The 15,043-nt window shown below is 51.5% G+C and overlaps 1 protein-coding gene across 2 annotated transcripts; it reads right to left on the minus strand.

The window, feature by feature from the left end:
• Positions 1 to 1,055: 1,055 nt before the first annotated feature.
• Positions 1,056 to 9,407, minus strand: Cdk2ap1 (cyclin dependent kinase 2 associated protein 1). Of its 2 annotated transcripts, NM_001281691.1 has the most exon segments (4): positions 1,056 to 1,776; positions 3,839 to 3,965; positions 5,347 to 5,441; positions 9,344 to 9,407. In NM_001281691.1, coding segments are annotated over 4 exon segments (345 nt in total). In that variant the 5' UTR covers positions 9,399 to 9,407; the 3' UTR covers positions 1,056 to 1,708.
• Positions 9,408 to 15,043: the final 5,636 nt, after the last annotated feature.

A 15,043-nucleotide genomic window follows, 5' to 3' on the forward strand; every position in this document is an offset into this window, starting at 1 on the left:
CCACCGCCCGGCTTCATCTCTGTGAATTTAAGGCCAGCCTGGCCTACATAGTGAGTTCCAAGACACAGTGAGACCCTGTCTCAAGGGGGAAAAAATTCTATCCAGATAAGGAAAATACTGTGAGGTGAAGCTCTCTGTTACCTGCCTCTCCTGTGTGAGGGGGCAGCAGTTCATCAAGCTGTTCAAGGCTGGACACACTATTACATACATCTGGAAGCTGCTGTGTGGGACACTCCAAGCAGGAATCACTTTGCTGTAACACCTAGGTGCCTCCTCTATCAGGCTCCCTTGAACAAGGTGTTATGGGAAGGGACAGAAGAAACTCACAGGAAGACTTCCATTTGTCTCCTTTTGCACACTAGTGCTCTGCCATGGAGATGCAGCGAAGGTCATGGCCCCCTCCGCCAGCCTTTGAACTCCTTGTGACTGGGCTCACCCACAACACTGACTGTACATCTGATACTTGTCTTCATCCAGCTCAGAGCAAAGCTTGAAGGGTCAGTTTTCACACTGTAAAACCTCCCAAGCCCTGGTAAACACTGGAGACCACAGTAAATCAGTACATGCAAACACGACTCACTTTCAGTGTGCACCAGAGCATATCACATTGTGAAAAATACTCTTCTTTTAATCACTGCCGCCTCACAGTGTAACCCTGGCTGGCACAAAGTATGTGATCCTCCTGCCTCTGTCTCCCAAGTTCTGGGACTACAGGAGTGAGCCACACTGCCCAGCAAAAGGAGATCCTTGGAGCACCTACCTACCTGCTGGATGGAGGGACAGCAATTCACCAAGCCAGTCACAGTACACACTTCACATTTCACAATGTGGGTCTCATTCACAGCCAGCTATGCTAGTGGTATCCCATGATGCCTCTGGGCCATACAGGAAATGCTCTTAGCAAATACCTCCAAGCCCTCCCTCATGAGCATCAGCAGTGCCCCAACAGTGGGGAAACCAAGGCAAGGATTGTGAGCACAAGGCCAGTGTCACTATACTTAGCAAGACTGTCCTCACCAAAGACAAACAAGCACTTAAGACCCAAGGCTCCTATATCTTAATACAAACTGTTAATGAAAATAAGCTTTATTACATCAAGTAATAAATACAAAGATGCAACAGTTTCAGTCATTTTCTTCCAGATGTTGTGATCATCTCACAGTAAACATGGAACCGAGAACTACAGTCTCAGGATGGACATTTGCAGGGCGCTTGGTAGGTTGGAGATCGCTCTTCTTCTGTATCTGTAACTTGTGCATTTTTAAGATTGACTTCAAAGCACTCAGTCATGCAAACACTTAAGCAGAGAAGCTCCGTGAAGCAGGGTCTACACTGTACACAGGCGGGCCAGCTACTAAGCAAACGTGCTGTGGTTTGCACTCAGGTCCTCAGAGGCAGGTGACCTCCTGGAAAGGAAGTCAACTGGGGTGATGCAAATGGCAAATGTATCCAAAGGGAGATTAAGGGGACACTGGTATTTGGGGGAAAACAATAGCTTGCTGTGAAGTGGCTTCACAAACATCTTTAAAATCAATGCTTGGATTGTTCCTAACTACTTAAAATGCACATCATCAGTAACTGCAAAATGTCTTCTCAGTCTTTTGAATGTGGGTTCAGAGCTTAATGACCATGGCAGGAAAACTGCCATTTTGAACAAAGCCTCTCATCTCCAAGGGGTAGCAAGATGGGCCTTCAGACTGGCCAGGGGCTAGGACCTGGCATTACGTTCCGTTTCAGCCAAGCACTCCCGAACCAGGCTTCGGGCATGAATGATGCCTGCAAGAGAAGCAGAGATGGCCATCAGCCCATTCATTGAGCAGGAAGAAAACCTCCTGGTTAAACCCCAGTCTCAGTCCTCCTCGTTCTGGAAGGGAATAGGGTGTCTACATCCAAACACCTGGAAAGGCTCAGGAGGCTGTGTTGGGAGATCATTTGAACCTAGGAGTTCAAGGCCAGCAACATACAGTCCCCCCCCCTCCTTTTTTTTTTTTTTTTTTTTTTTTTGGTTTTTCAAGACAGGGTTTCTCTGCATTGTTTTAGAGGCTGTCCTGGAACTTGCTCTGTAGACCAGGCTGGTCTCGAACTCAGAGGCCCACCTGCCTCTGCCTCCCGAGTGCTGGGATTAAAGGCGTGCGCCACCAACGCTGGCCAGTTTTCCCATCTTAAAAAAAAATGCTATGCCCAGACATGGTGGCTCACACTGCAATGCTAGTACTCTCAAGGAAGAACCAAGACTGTTGAGTTTGAGGGCAGCTTCAAATCTTCACACTGGTGTGACATGCTTATATGGGTTCAGTAGTTTGCTAGGGTGACAGGAAGTCTTTCTCATTCTTGTAGGGCCAGCAGCTCCCTCAGGATTTACCTTGCAATGGCCACTTGGTACATCCAAATACCTTGGGGGGTGAATGTAAATTTGCTTAAGACTTCACAGGCTAGCAACTTCCCAGGAATCTCTACATGGAACCAGCTCTCCAGTTCCCAGAATTATCTCACTTCCTTCTGCCAATTGCCATCTCCAGTTAGTTCTGTCCCCGTTTGTACCCAGTCCAGGTTCAGTCAAGTCACCTTCCTCACAGAACTCAGGCCAAGTCTGGCTTTCAGCTATAGCCTGTCCCTCAGCTGGTGTGGCTATGGCTGGGAAGTCTGATTTCAGTGCAGCCTCCTGCCACAGATCAGGGACCTCCAGGTACAGGCCATCTCCATTCTCTCTCGCGTTCATTCTGTAATGTTTTTATCAACCTCTTCCTGGTTATGAATGAACCTACAGCCCTGGCTCCTCTGATAACTTCTAAAATAGAACTCCTCTCTCCTCAGCAGCTTTGTCATGAGGTAGCACGCTGCTCAGCATCCTTCACACCTCACACCTGAGTCTTTGCTTTCTGTGACATCACCCTCTCATTTTAGTCACTAAAGAATCAAGCGTAATGTGGGCAGTTTGACTTAATGAGCAGTTTCAATTTTTTTTTTTTTTTGGTTTTTACGAGACAGGGTTTGTCTGTATTGTTTTGGAGGCTATCGGTCCAGAGATCCGCCTGCCTCTGCCTCCCGAGTGCTGGGATTAAAGGCGTGCACCACCACCACCCGGCCCGGCTCTCAAATTTTTAAGATAAGAAAAGATTCTGGATACAAACTGTGATGGCTATACAATAATATGAATGAACTTCAATTGTTTAAATGTTAAATTGTATGTTACATGTATTTCATCACAATTTTAAAAAGAAAAAAAAATCCAGCCAGGCGGTGGTGGCACCCACCTTTAATCCCAGCACTTGGGAGGCAGAGGCAGGTGGATCTCAATGAGTTCCAGACCAGCCTGGTCTACAGAGTGAGTACCCAGGACAGCCAGGACTACACAGAGAAATCCTGTCTTGAAAAAAAAAAGGAACTCTCCGACCCAGATCAGAAGATAGCATCCATAGCCACAACTGCCAAGAGATATACAACGTGACCCCACAGAAGCACAGACAGGAAGAGAGCTTCAGGAATGCAAGAATGCCATTAGATCAGTAGAGCCTCTCTGGTAAGGTACAGCAGTGAGGAGGCCCACTGCCAGGCTGCCCTTCTTAGAAACCCCCTAAGTCCCCCACCCTATACCCAACTGCCACACCTATAGTTGCCCCAGCAGCTACAACAGCACACATTATCTGTAGCATTAACCCATGGGTCAAGGGACCTTTCCCTGAACACCTCCGCTGCTTCCTCTAGGAAACCTTAGTCATCCTCTTGCCTCAACGTCCCAAGCAGCTGGGCCTACAGGTACCCACCAGCATGCTCAACTTCAGAAAGTCCTTCAACAATGATGGGCAACCTTGAGACCCTTACCCCGTCCCTGGCTTACCTCGTTTTAGTCTTTCCATGGCACTCTTGCTTCCCGCATAAGTGGGTCTGATCTCTTTCCCCAACTCTTCAATGATGGCCAGCAGTTCTGCATATTTACTCTGAGGCACTTGGCTATTTCCAGTTCCCTAGGACCAGAAAACAAGGGTTTAGATGGACTGACCCACCCCAGCGGCCACACATGGGTGGAAGGAAAGTGACCTAGCCTTGGGCTGCCAGGGCTGCCCCAGCTGGAGCATGTCCCATCCAGAAAACCATTTCACCATACACACAGGAAAAAAGATCTGGCTGTCAAAGTGACAAGTAACATGGAGTGCCTAGATCCATAAGGCAGAGAGAGGCACCTCCTAGGACTCAAGCGTCCACAATGAGTGGGACACGGAGATCACCACTGGAGGACCTCAACAATCACTAAGGACCCAGAATGGGGCATCCTCCCCACCCACAGCCTCTGTCTCCAGACTATGGCCCGAGCAAGCACCCAGATCAGTGAGGACCCTGGCTCAGGCCTCTCCTCCTCCTGCCGCAGATGGACCATGGTGGCCAGCTCTCTGTCCAGGGCTTTGGCCTGCTCCTCTCGCCTCTGCTGCCTCCACTCCCAAGACTGGCCACCCAGCCTGCAGGTCAGGCCTTGGAGCTCGGCCTCCTGGCACATACGCCTCCTGGCTTCCCGCTTCTCCCAGCGACGGCGTCGCATGGCCAGGGCATTGCGTTGCCGCTCCAAGCTACGCCTCAGTCCATCCTCCCTCCTCCTCCGCTTCTTCAGCCTGTCCCGCTCCCGGGCCCGGGCCTCCTTCTCCTCTTGGGATAGGACAGGCTGTCGGGGCATGGCTGGAGGTCGTGCCCAGCCTCCTTAGCCAAGGAGAGACCTCCATGGCAACCCCGGAACACTGGCTGGGGTATGGCCTACAGAAAGAATTTTCCTGTTGGCAACCAGGTTGCAAAATAAACATTTTCATGCATAGCATGCCCCTTGTAGATTCCACCTGAAGATACAGTAGCAACTCGTTGACTCCTGAACATGACCCTGGGGTCACCACAATGAACTGATAAGAGATCTGGGCCTCCACAAGGGTCATGGTCTCATAAAGGATAGAACCAGTTATAAACCAAGCAGATGACTTGGGACCAAACTCATCACCAGCTCCAAGTATGCTCTTCCCAACTCCTCTGTCACAGCATAGAGGTCCAATCAGTTGAACCTTACTTGCCTAGGAAACAAACAAAGCAACCCAGAGACACCCACCTGGTGGCTTGAGAAGCTCAGTGACAACTGACCCTTTCCTGTGTCCCCCACCCCGCACGTCCCCCTCAAACAGTCCAGCTGCCCTGCACTAATCCATCAAGTGACAAATGGGAACCAAGGCCCAGCCAGGGCTAAGGAAACACAAGAGAACACAGGGACTCCTGATCCACCTTTGTCCCAAAATCCCTCCTACCAGAAGTTGTCCTCACCCCCTTACATGTCCGGCTGCCCCCAGGGCCCTCCCATCACCCAAACTACTATACCTGGGTGTAGCCTAGTGACGGTGGTCCGTAGTCACTCAGCAGCTGGCGATATTGGGAGGATGTCGCCATGCTAGTAGATGGTGAGTGGACACTTCCTGCAGCAAAAGGGAGGGAGAAGTTAGAGACCCCTGGCCTCAGATAGCTGTACCAAAGGGCACCGGGTACTGCAACAGTCCCCACCCAGGCCCGCACCTGTGAACTTGATTTACAGGACAGAGACCTCATCTCAACCCCCAGCACCTCAGAAGACATAGGCCCTCCCTAGCCCATGCACATGACTCCAAAAGAGAGACCACTACCAAAATTGAAGCTGACAGCTGTGTCCAGGCTAACCCCTGCTGGCCACATCCCAGATCCCACTTACTAGAAACTGAGAACCAGAGCTACATCCCATGACTGGTAACTACCAAGGTTGGTCTAGCCTGGGCTAGAATTTCTTAACCATGGCCTCCTCTGTTTCTATGTACCCACCTCTCCTGGACAGACACAGCAAGGACGACCCACAAAGGCCTCGAAGCACAGAGCCCCAGAGGGTGAGAGGTGCCCCGTACACACACAAAGCAGGGTGTAGAGCAGTCTTTGTGCCTCAGACTAACCCTCAACCCCTCTGGGCTTCTCATCCCCGCTCTAAAGACAGAACTGCCGGCTGTCGATGCAACACACAGACACACACCCCACACTCTGCACTCCAAAAAAAAGGGCATAAGACCCCATGCATGGAGTCCAGCGTTTGAGAACACTACCCAGGTGCAGCGGCCAGAACAAAGCAGGGCCCAGAGCCCAGCACAGAGTGCCATCCCCTGGATGTGTTATCAAGAGGCCCCTGGCTGGAGCATGCAGACCCATAATGGCAACCAAGTGGCCATTAGGCGGGTAAAGGATGTCCTTCGAATTACAAACAGCAGTAACCATGGAGAATTTACCTAGTCCTCCTCGGCAGCTGCCCGACCACCGCCCCCAGAGCCAAACTGTCTCTCATGCACACAGCGGGCTCTGCAGACTTGGCCCCGGGGATGGACAGCTGGTGCCAGGCTGGCCAAGTCACCAGCTGCTCACTTGGTGTGGGCGAGGGGAGGGGCAGGAGGAAGGAACTTCAGGAGCTGGGTTTGCTGGAGCTGGGAGGAGCAGTGAATCCCAGGGCCTGGCAGCAGGGTGAGCCACACTGAATGGGAAGCGGCTAAGCCGCAAGCTGGCCACGCCAACACCTGTCTCCATCCACAAGCAGGGAACAGCACGGGAAGGGTTTCCCTAGGTATAGAGTGTACACCCACCTTTTAGGCACCAGTATGGATGTGGCCCCTGACCAAAGCACACTAGGGACGTGCCACCCATCTCCATCAACCCCTAGCTTCCTCACCACCATGGCCAAGTTCCATTTCCCCAGTCTTCAGAGATGGCTGCTTTACAGGCTTTGGGGTGAGTTCCAATCCTGCCCACTACTGTGTGTGTGTGTGTGTGTGTGTGTGTGTGTGTGTGTGTGTGTGTGTGTGTGTGTGTGTGTGCGCGCGCGCTTGAGGCCTTTAGAGGATTCCAGCACCACATACAAGGCAGACTGGGCATCCTTGAAGCACCAGGGAGGGGCCCCTCGATGCTTCCCCATGCTTTTCGCCGTTTCTCACCCCCCGTCACATCTTATCTCCTGGACTTGGGAGCTCTGCCAAGGCCCTTGCTGGCCTCAGTTTCTCCGTCTCTGAGAAACTTCCCAATAGAAGAGTTATCCTACATTTTAATGACATTGGGGATGGGATTAGGGGGTTGGGGGTAGAGGAGGAATGAGACATAACCCCACACGGGTGGAGGACCTCAAGCAATACCTCAGAGCCTGCTCTCCCATCACCCTGGAGGAGTGGGATGAGCCTGACTGTGTCAAAGCCAGCCCCACATTCAGGGTTGGGGAAGGCATCAGCGCCCCCTCCACCCCAGTCGTGGTGGAAGGGTCCTCCGCGCCACTCAAGCCCTCTCCTTCCCTAAGACACTGGCACCTGGGCTGAGGGAGGCCAGGGAGGCGGCTCCACGTCAGCACAGCCGGTGTGGAGCATCTCAGACAATGAGCGCAGTGTGCAGAGAGCCGGGAGGGCTTGGCAGAGGCCAGGAAGCTCCTGGGGCCAGGCGCAGCTCCCCGCCCCCACGCCAGACAAAGAGCGGCCTGGGCCTGGGGAGCTGGCGGCCTTCCCGCCACTTGGGGCGCCTGTGGGGGGGCTCTCGGGCGGGGGAGGCGGGGGCTTTGTCTAACTCCGCCACTGCCACCGCAGGCCAGGCCGCAGCTTGGCAACTCAGTGAGCAGGAGGCAGGGCTGGAGGGCGTGAGGGATGATGACAGGGAAGGCGGAGGAGCCACTGTGAGAGTCCATCTTGGATGCAGATGGCAGGGGAGAGCAGGGCTTTCTGCAAAGTAATACCGGCAGGCGGGCGGGCCCCACCAAAATGCCGGACACCTGAAGACCCCGCTCCGCCTCCTGACACTCCCCATTAGAAAAAGAACTTGAGCTGAATACAGGTGCTAGCAAGCCCAGAACAGGGCTTCAGAGTCCCAGGGGCTGTCTGCCGCTGTGACCCACAACCCAGAAGGTCCCAGTTTAAGACCCTGAGGCACCTATATCCCAGATGAAGCCTGTCTCCGGCTTCCCACAGCCTGGCAACGCAACCCAATAAATAACCTTCCATCCTAGGCATTGACCAAGAAGGCCGGGGGACAAAAATCCTACCTGCCAACAAAGCCTGTCACCCAAAGGGGGTGACACCATCTGTGGTGATACAGCGGCTGCATGCTTTTGGGGGCTCTGCCCACGTGTTTCAACTCACCCAAGCTGGCACCCTAAATCTCAATCTTTTCCAAATCCCAAAGAGCAGCCAGTGTCTCAGAAGTTTAAAACACATGTCCAGGGCTTTTCGAGATCCTCTGGAGGATTTCTGGAGTTCTAGAGCCAACATTTCAGCACAAGACTTCCCCCAAGTTGGAAGTGCCGACATGGGTGGCATGTTTGACACACAGCGACCATAACCAGCTCGGACCCCAACTCCCCCAGAAGGCCTTAGCCTGGTGCCCCCACTATCTCGCGTCTGTCTTAGGGGGTGGTCTGTTCACAGTCTAGCGGGTGTACTAGGGAGGACACAAAGCCGGTCACCTATGAATGCCACGGTATCACACCCCTCGCCCTGGTTCCCTCGCGGTCCGTGACTAGCCCCCCTGGGCACAGCAGAAAGCAGCCTAGAACTTTGCGGGAGTTTCCCGGCGGCGCCCAGTCCCAGCGGGGAAGGGAGACCAGGTCCCCCCGGCTTCTGCAGCGCGGCCCTCCGGGCGCGTACCCACGTGGGGACTCCGAGATGGAGACCCGCGGGACCCAGCACGCCACGCGCAGGGCCCACGAGGCCCGGACACTCCAACTTCTTCCCAGGGACCTCCCTAGGGCATGGGGAGTGGGGAGCCAGGAGGCGCTCCCACCCCCAGGCCGCTGACCCTGCCTACCCGCCGCCCGCAACCCCAGCCAGGCTCCCTCCTGGCCCGCGGCCACGCGGCCCGGCCCTGGCCTGTCCCGCTCCACCGACCCTCGGCGCCCCGCGCCTCGCTCCCCGAGCAGCCCGGCCGCTCCCGCCTCCCGCCGGCAGGGGCCCTCGCCGAGCCGCCCAAAAATCCTAAGGAAAGAAAAAAAAAGGGGGGTGCTGAGGAAAAAAGCCTTCTTCGCCCGGCCGCCCGCGCCCTTGCTTCGCCGCCATCCGTGGCCGCTCGGCCGCTCGCACCCGGGCCCGAGCCGCAACCCCGACGAGCCCCAGGCGCACCGCGAACTTTGGCGGCGCGGGCGGCGGAATCATGGCGGCGGGGCGGCTGAGGCGGCGGCGTCCGCGCTGCCCCGGCTCGGGACATCTCCCCCCACCCCGCCACCCTCGGCCCGCTCGCCGCCTCGGGCGCCGCGCGACTCGGGGGGGGCCCGGGCCGGGGCCGGCAGCGCGAGCCCCCAACTTGGCGGCACTTGCGGCGCGCGCGGCCCGCGCTCACTCACCGGCGTTGAGGGCGGCGGCGGGCATGTGCGCGGTCAAGTTCGGCTTGTACGACATCCCCGCGGGCGGCGGGCGCGCCGGGCAGAGCCGGGCCAGGCCGCGAGCGCGGCGGCGGCGAGGCCGAGGCCCGGGCCGGGCGGCCCCACGTCCCCGCGCCCGTCCGAGCGCCCACCGGGCGCCCGCGCACTTTTTGTTGTCGCCGGCTCGGGCAGCGCCGGCAAATATGGCCGTCCCTCACCCTGCCGCCGCCGCAGTATATCACCCATACATCGGGCGCGCGGCGCAGGGGCGGCCGCAAACTTTGAGCCCAGCCGGTGCTGGGCCCGGCCGGGACCGGGAGGGGGCGGCGGCGTCGAGGGGCGGCTCCTCCCGCGGCCGCGCCCCGCGCAGCGCCGCCGCCCGCAACTTGCCAAAGTTTGGGGGGCTGCGGTCCCCGCGGCGCCCCCGCCGCGCCCCGGCCTCCCGCGCGCCGCTCATTGGCCCGCTCCTTCCTCTTTCTTAAACAGCCAGGCAGCATGGAAGAAGTACTTTTTTTTCCTGTGTCTCTTGACTGTGGGGGCAGGGATGGAAAATTACCTGGAGAAAATGGTGGCGACTGGGGTTTTTTTGGTTTTTTTGGTGATTTGTCTTTTTTCTTTTTCTTTTTTATACACATGCACGTAGATCATTCCAGATGCCCACGTCTGGCTCTGTCCCAGAATTAGAATAACCCATTCTTGACATTTATTTCGAGAAAAAAAAAATGTCATGTCTCTGCCTGGCTTAAGTGGGCTTTTTTTTTTAACCCTTTGGGAACCCAAGACTCCTTTGAGACTGACAAAAGCTGGATGGAGAGATGCCTCCTCCTCCAGCAAATTCGCCCTCGCAGCACCCACAGCATTCGGCACACGAACTCTTCGGAATTTTTCAAGGGAGCACCTACTGTGTGTCAGACACGGTTCTAGATGCTTAGGATGCAAGAGTGAACTTGGCAAAGTTTCGACTCCCCGGAGTTTACATTCCATTTTTTTAGATACCCCCCCTTCCCCACCCCACCCCATACACACTCCCACCCATCCTAGGAACTGACTGAAACGTCATCACCTAACGTATTTGGGATTTGATGAATAACCTTCCGAAGGTACTATATTTTGGAGTTCTGCCTGAATAGTAATGTTCATCAAATTACATAAAACGCCCACCCTTTTCTGTTGTTTTTAATCGCCATGGTTTGCAGGTTGGTTGGGGTTTTTTGTTTTGTTTTGTTTTTTTAATTAGTCATATTTAGACATGATCTGTGAATCTGGTGACAACGGCGTCAGCTTCTCCGATAGACAAAAAAAGGGACCACCACCGAGTTCTTACCCTCCCTTTCCCTTTGGGACTAAAGGTGCAGGGGAGGGGACCGCCTCTTCTCCCCCACCCCCGCTCCGCCAGCACCCCTGCTAGCATTCTTAGGCTTGCTCTGGCAAACGCTTCTTGGTGACATTTTATCTTATAAAGAAATGAATGCTACCCATTCTACAATGGCTGATATAAGACGAGCCATATATATATAATTTTAAACGTTTTAGTAGTCAATTTTTGAAAGCAGAACGTAGCATAAAATTAATTCCAATCATGTATTTAAACGCAACTGGATCCAGAACAGGACAATTTCGATTCATAATGAAATTCATCAGTAAGATCCTTGACTTGCTTTTTGTTTTGTTTTGTTTTTTTAAACAGGATCTCACAATGTATCCCTGGCTAGTTTAATATGTAAAGATTCACCTGCTTCTACCTCGAGAGAACTAGGATTAAAGGCATAATGCCTAGCCTGGCTTGTTGTCTTTTAATTTTTTTATTTGTTATGTTGCCCTGGCTAACCTTAAATTTCTAGGCTCTGGCCTTCCTCCTATTTCAAACTCCCAAGTAGCCAGAATGTACCAAAATACCAAATATCATTTGCCTGGCTTTTTTTTTTTCCTTATGTTTTCCTGGAACTTGAAGCAATCCCCCTGCCTCAGCCATTCTGCTCAGATTCACAGTCTCATGTTCTTTAATTCAAATACACAAAAACAAGGTTTTGGTTTTTTTTTTTTTTTTTTTGGTTTTTCGAGAGAGGGTTTCTCTGTATTGTTTTGGAGACTGTCCTGAAACTCGCTCGGTAGACCAGGCCGGCCTCGAACTCACAGAGATCTGCCTGCCTCTGCCTCCCTCCCAAGTGCTGGGATTAAAGGCGTGCACCACCAATGCCCGGCCAAAAAGAAGTTTTTAAAATATTTCTTTGGTGGTGTTGGAGCTTCACACATGCCTAGCAAGTGCTCCTCCTACACTAAACTACAGCATCCCAACTTCATTTGCTGTTTATTTTTTAAATTTTATTTATTTATTTTATATACATTGGTGTCTTGCCTATGTATATGTCTGTGTGAGGGTGTTGGATTCCCTGTAACAGGAGTTACAGACTATTGTGAGCTGTCATGTGGGTGCTGGAATTGAACCCAGGTCCTCTGGAAGAGCAGCCAGTGCTCTTAACTACTGAGCCATCTCTCTGGCCCCTGTTTGTTTATTTTTAATTTTGAGACACAGTGTGATGTTCTCAAGCTCAGTTGTATAACTGAAAATGACCTTGAATTTCAGGGTCCTCCTGTATACATCTCTGAAGTGTAGGGATTACAAATGTGTACCACCACATAGTCCTGGGGATGGAACCCACGGCATAAGGCATGTTAGACAAGCACTCTCCTGAGTCACATCCGTAGACCCTGAGACTTTCTTGAGTGTATGTGTAATGTATATGTAGACAAGAATATGCATACCTGAGCCTGTGCCTACAGAGACCAACAGAGGACAGTGGGAGTCTGCTTTACGCCTTATTCCTTTAACTGAATCTCTCTTTGAGCTCACCTTTACAATAGGCTGGCTAGCCATCTAGCCCCTGGGATCCACCTGTTTCTGTTCCCCAGAGCTAGCAATCCAAGAACGTATGGACGCATGAAGCTTTTACCTAGTGGTGAGATCCAAACTCAGGCCTTTAATTTGCATGGTAAACTCTTACCCACAAAGCCCTTTCCTTAAACTGCTTAGGGCTGGTTTTTGTTGTTGTTTTGTTTGTTTGTTTCGAGACAGGGTTTCTCTGGGTAGCTCTTGATGTCCTGGAACTAGCACTGTAAGCAGATTGGCCTTGAACTCAAGAGATCCACATGCTTCTGCCTTCCAAATACGAGGACTAAAGGTGTGAGCCGCTGCCACCACCCAGCTTAAAAACTTTTTTTTTTTTTGTTTTTTTCGAGACAGGGTTTCTGTGTGGCTTTGGAGGCTGTCCTGGAACTTGCTTGGTAGTCCAGGCTGGTCTTGAACTCACAGAAATCCACCTGCCTCTGCCTCTGCCGAGTGCTGGGATTAAAGGCGTGCACCACCACCGCCCGGCTTAAAAACTTATTTTTGAAAAACTTATTTAATGCAGGTACAGTTACAGTATAACTGAAGCGTTCGATTGTCCTTCCCCCTTCTGAAAGTATTTGATTCATTACTGTCTCTGCCTAGTTCTAACAATGTAAGGCAAAGATGCTTGGTTTCAAACATTTTTCCCCTGCACTATTAGCTGAAAGTTCAACAAAATGCACAGGTAAAAACTTACTTATCATTGCATGTGTATTGGTGCTCTGCTTGCATGTATGTCCATGCACTGTATGTTTGGAACAAGGGGAGAAAACAAAAGATTCAGATTCCCAGGAACTGGAATTACCGAAGACTGTGAGCCGCAATGTGGTGCTGAGAATCAAACTCAGGTCCTCTGGAAGAGCAGCCAGTGCTCAGTGCTCCTATCCACGGGGCCATCCCTTCAGCCTTTGCCAGCTTTTAAGTTCTTATGAAATTCAATCATTTTTTCCTTTAATAACTTGTGCTTCTGGAGTATCTAGCCAAGAGTTTAAAGAGCCCACCCTGTGTTTCTTTTTTTTTTTTTTCTTTTTTTTAAGAGACAGGGTTTCTCTGTATTGATTTGGAGGCTGTCAGTCCAGCCTGGCCTCGAACTCACAGAGATCCGCCTGCCTCTGCCTCCCGAGTGCTGGGATTAAAGGCATGCGCCACCACCGCCCGGCATGTGTTTTCTTTTAAAGTCCTCAAAGGTTGTAATTTTACATTTATGACACTTATCTATGTATCTAAATTTAACTCTTTTGTTTGTTTTGTTTTTTCAACACAGCCTTATCTGTCCTATCTTTAAGTACCTTGCTCTAACCGATTGCGCCACTGGAGCACTCATCTGTCCTGAAACTAGCTTTGTAGACTAAGCTGGCTTCTGACTCACAGAGAGCCACCTGCCTCTGCCTTCTGAGCGTTGAGATTAAAGGTGTGTGTGTGTGTGTGTGTGTGTGTGTGTGTGTGTGCCACTACCACCTGGCAAGTTTAACTATTTTTTTTTAAGATTTTATTTATTATGTACACAGTTTCTGTCTACACACGTTAGCTTGCCAGAAGAGGGCACCAGCTCTCACTTAGATGGTTGTGAGCCATCATGTGGTTGCTGGGAATTAAACTCAGGACCTCTGGAAGAGTAAGCCGTGCTCTTAGCCTCTGAGCCATCTCTCCAGCCCAAGTTTAACTATTTTTGATGTGTGGTATAAGGCAAGTTTGTATTTATTTTTCTATTCCAATTACTGGCCCCAGTAGCATTTGTTAAAAAATAATATTCCTTTCCCCACGTGAGGTTTTGTTTCTGGACTCTAAATTCTATCTGGTTCATTGTCCTATGTGTTTATCCTCTGCCAGCATCACACTCTTCCAGGTTCTGTGACTATATTGTATTACAATTTGGAATCAACAAGTGTGAGTCTGGGACTGGAGAGTGGCTTATGGGAGAGGGCCTGAGTTTAGTTCCCACCATCTACATCACCTAGCTCGCAGCTCTTGTAAGATCCAGGAGCTCTACCTCCCTCTTCTGGCCTCCACAGGCACTTGCAAGCTCATAGGGCACACATAGATGCTCAGGCACACACATCACAGAAATAAACATTTTAGGGTTTTTGGTTTTTGTTTTTTCTGAGACAGGGTTTCTCTGTATTGTTTGGTTTTGGTTTTAATTTTATGTGCATTGGTGGCTTGTTTGCAAGTATGTCTGTGTGAGAGTGTCAGATGCCCTGTAACTGGAGCTACAGACAGTTGTGAGCTGCCATGTAGATGCTGAGAATTGAACCCAGATCTTCTGGAAAAACAGCCAGTGCTCCCAACCACTGAGCCATCTCTCCAGCCCCATTTGTTAGTTATTGACAGACAAGGTTCACTATGTAGCCCTGGCTGGACTGGAACTCCCTTTGTAGATCAGGCTGGCCTGGAACTCGAAGAGATCCGCCTGCCTCTGCCCAGCTCCTTTTTCTTTTTCCTTTTTGAGGAAGGGTTTCTCTCTCTCTCTCTCTCTCTCTCTCTCTCTCTCTCTCTCTATATATATATATATATATATATATATATATATATATATATATATATGTATATGTGTGTGTGTGTGTGTGTCCCAAGCTCTCCTTGAATTTATCTCAGTCCTCCGGCTTCTCTTTACTAAATGCTGAGATTACAGCACTTAGCTCAGCTATTTCATTTCATTTTGAGGCATGATTTTCATTTTAGTACAAGTTGGCTTGGTTTCAAACTCACAAACCTCCTGCCTCAGCTTCCTGAGTGCTAGAGAGCCACACTCATCTGGCAAAGATGCCTTTCCATTTATCTCCAGCTGAATTCCT

The sequence above is a fragment of the Mesocricetus auratus genome, unplaced genomic scaffold (genome assembly GCF_017639785.1).
Source record: "Mesocricetus auratus isolate SY011 unplaced genomic scaffold, BCM_Maur_2.0 Super-Scaffold_100025, whole genome shotgun sequence".
In the NCBI taxonomy this organism is placed as follows: Eukaryota; Metazoa; Chordata; class Mammalia; order Rodentia; family Cricetidae; genus Mesocricetus; species Mesocricetus auratus.

Bases quoted from the DNA above. Each gene is read 5' to 3' on its own strand.
- Cdk2ap1 (XM_040731029.1), bottom strand. From the start codon at position 4,666: ATGCCCCGACAGCCTGTCCTATCCCAAGAGGAGAAGGAGGCCCGGGCC. The intron at 3,966-4,318 runs GTGCTTGCTCGG...TTCTGGTCCTAG, and splicing joins CAGGGTCCTCACTGATCTGG to GGAACTGGAAATAGCCAAGT. The intron at 1,777-3,838 runs GTAAGCCAGGGA...CTTCTCTTGCAG, and splicing joins CATGGAAAGACTAAAACGAG to GCATCATTCATGCCCGAAGC.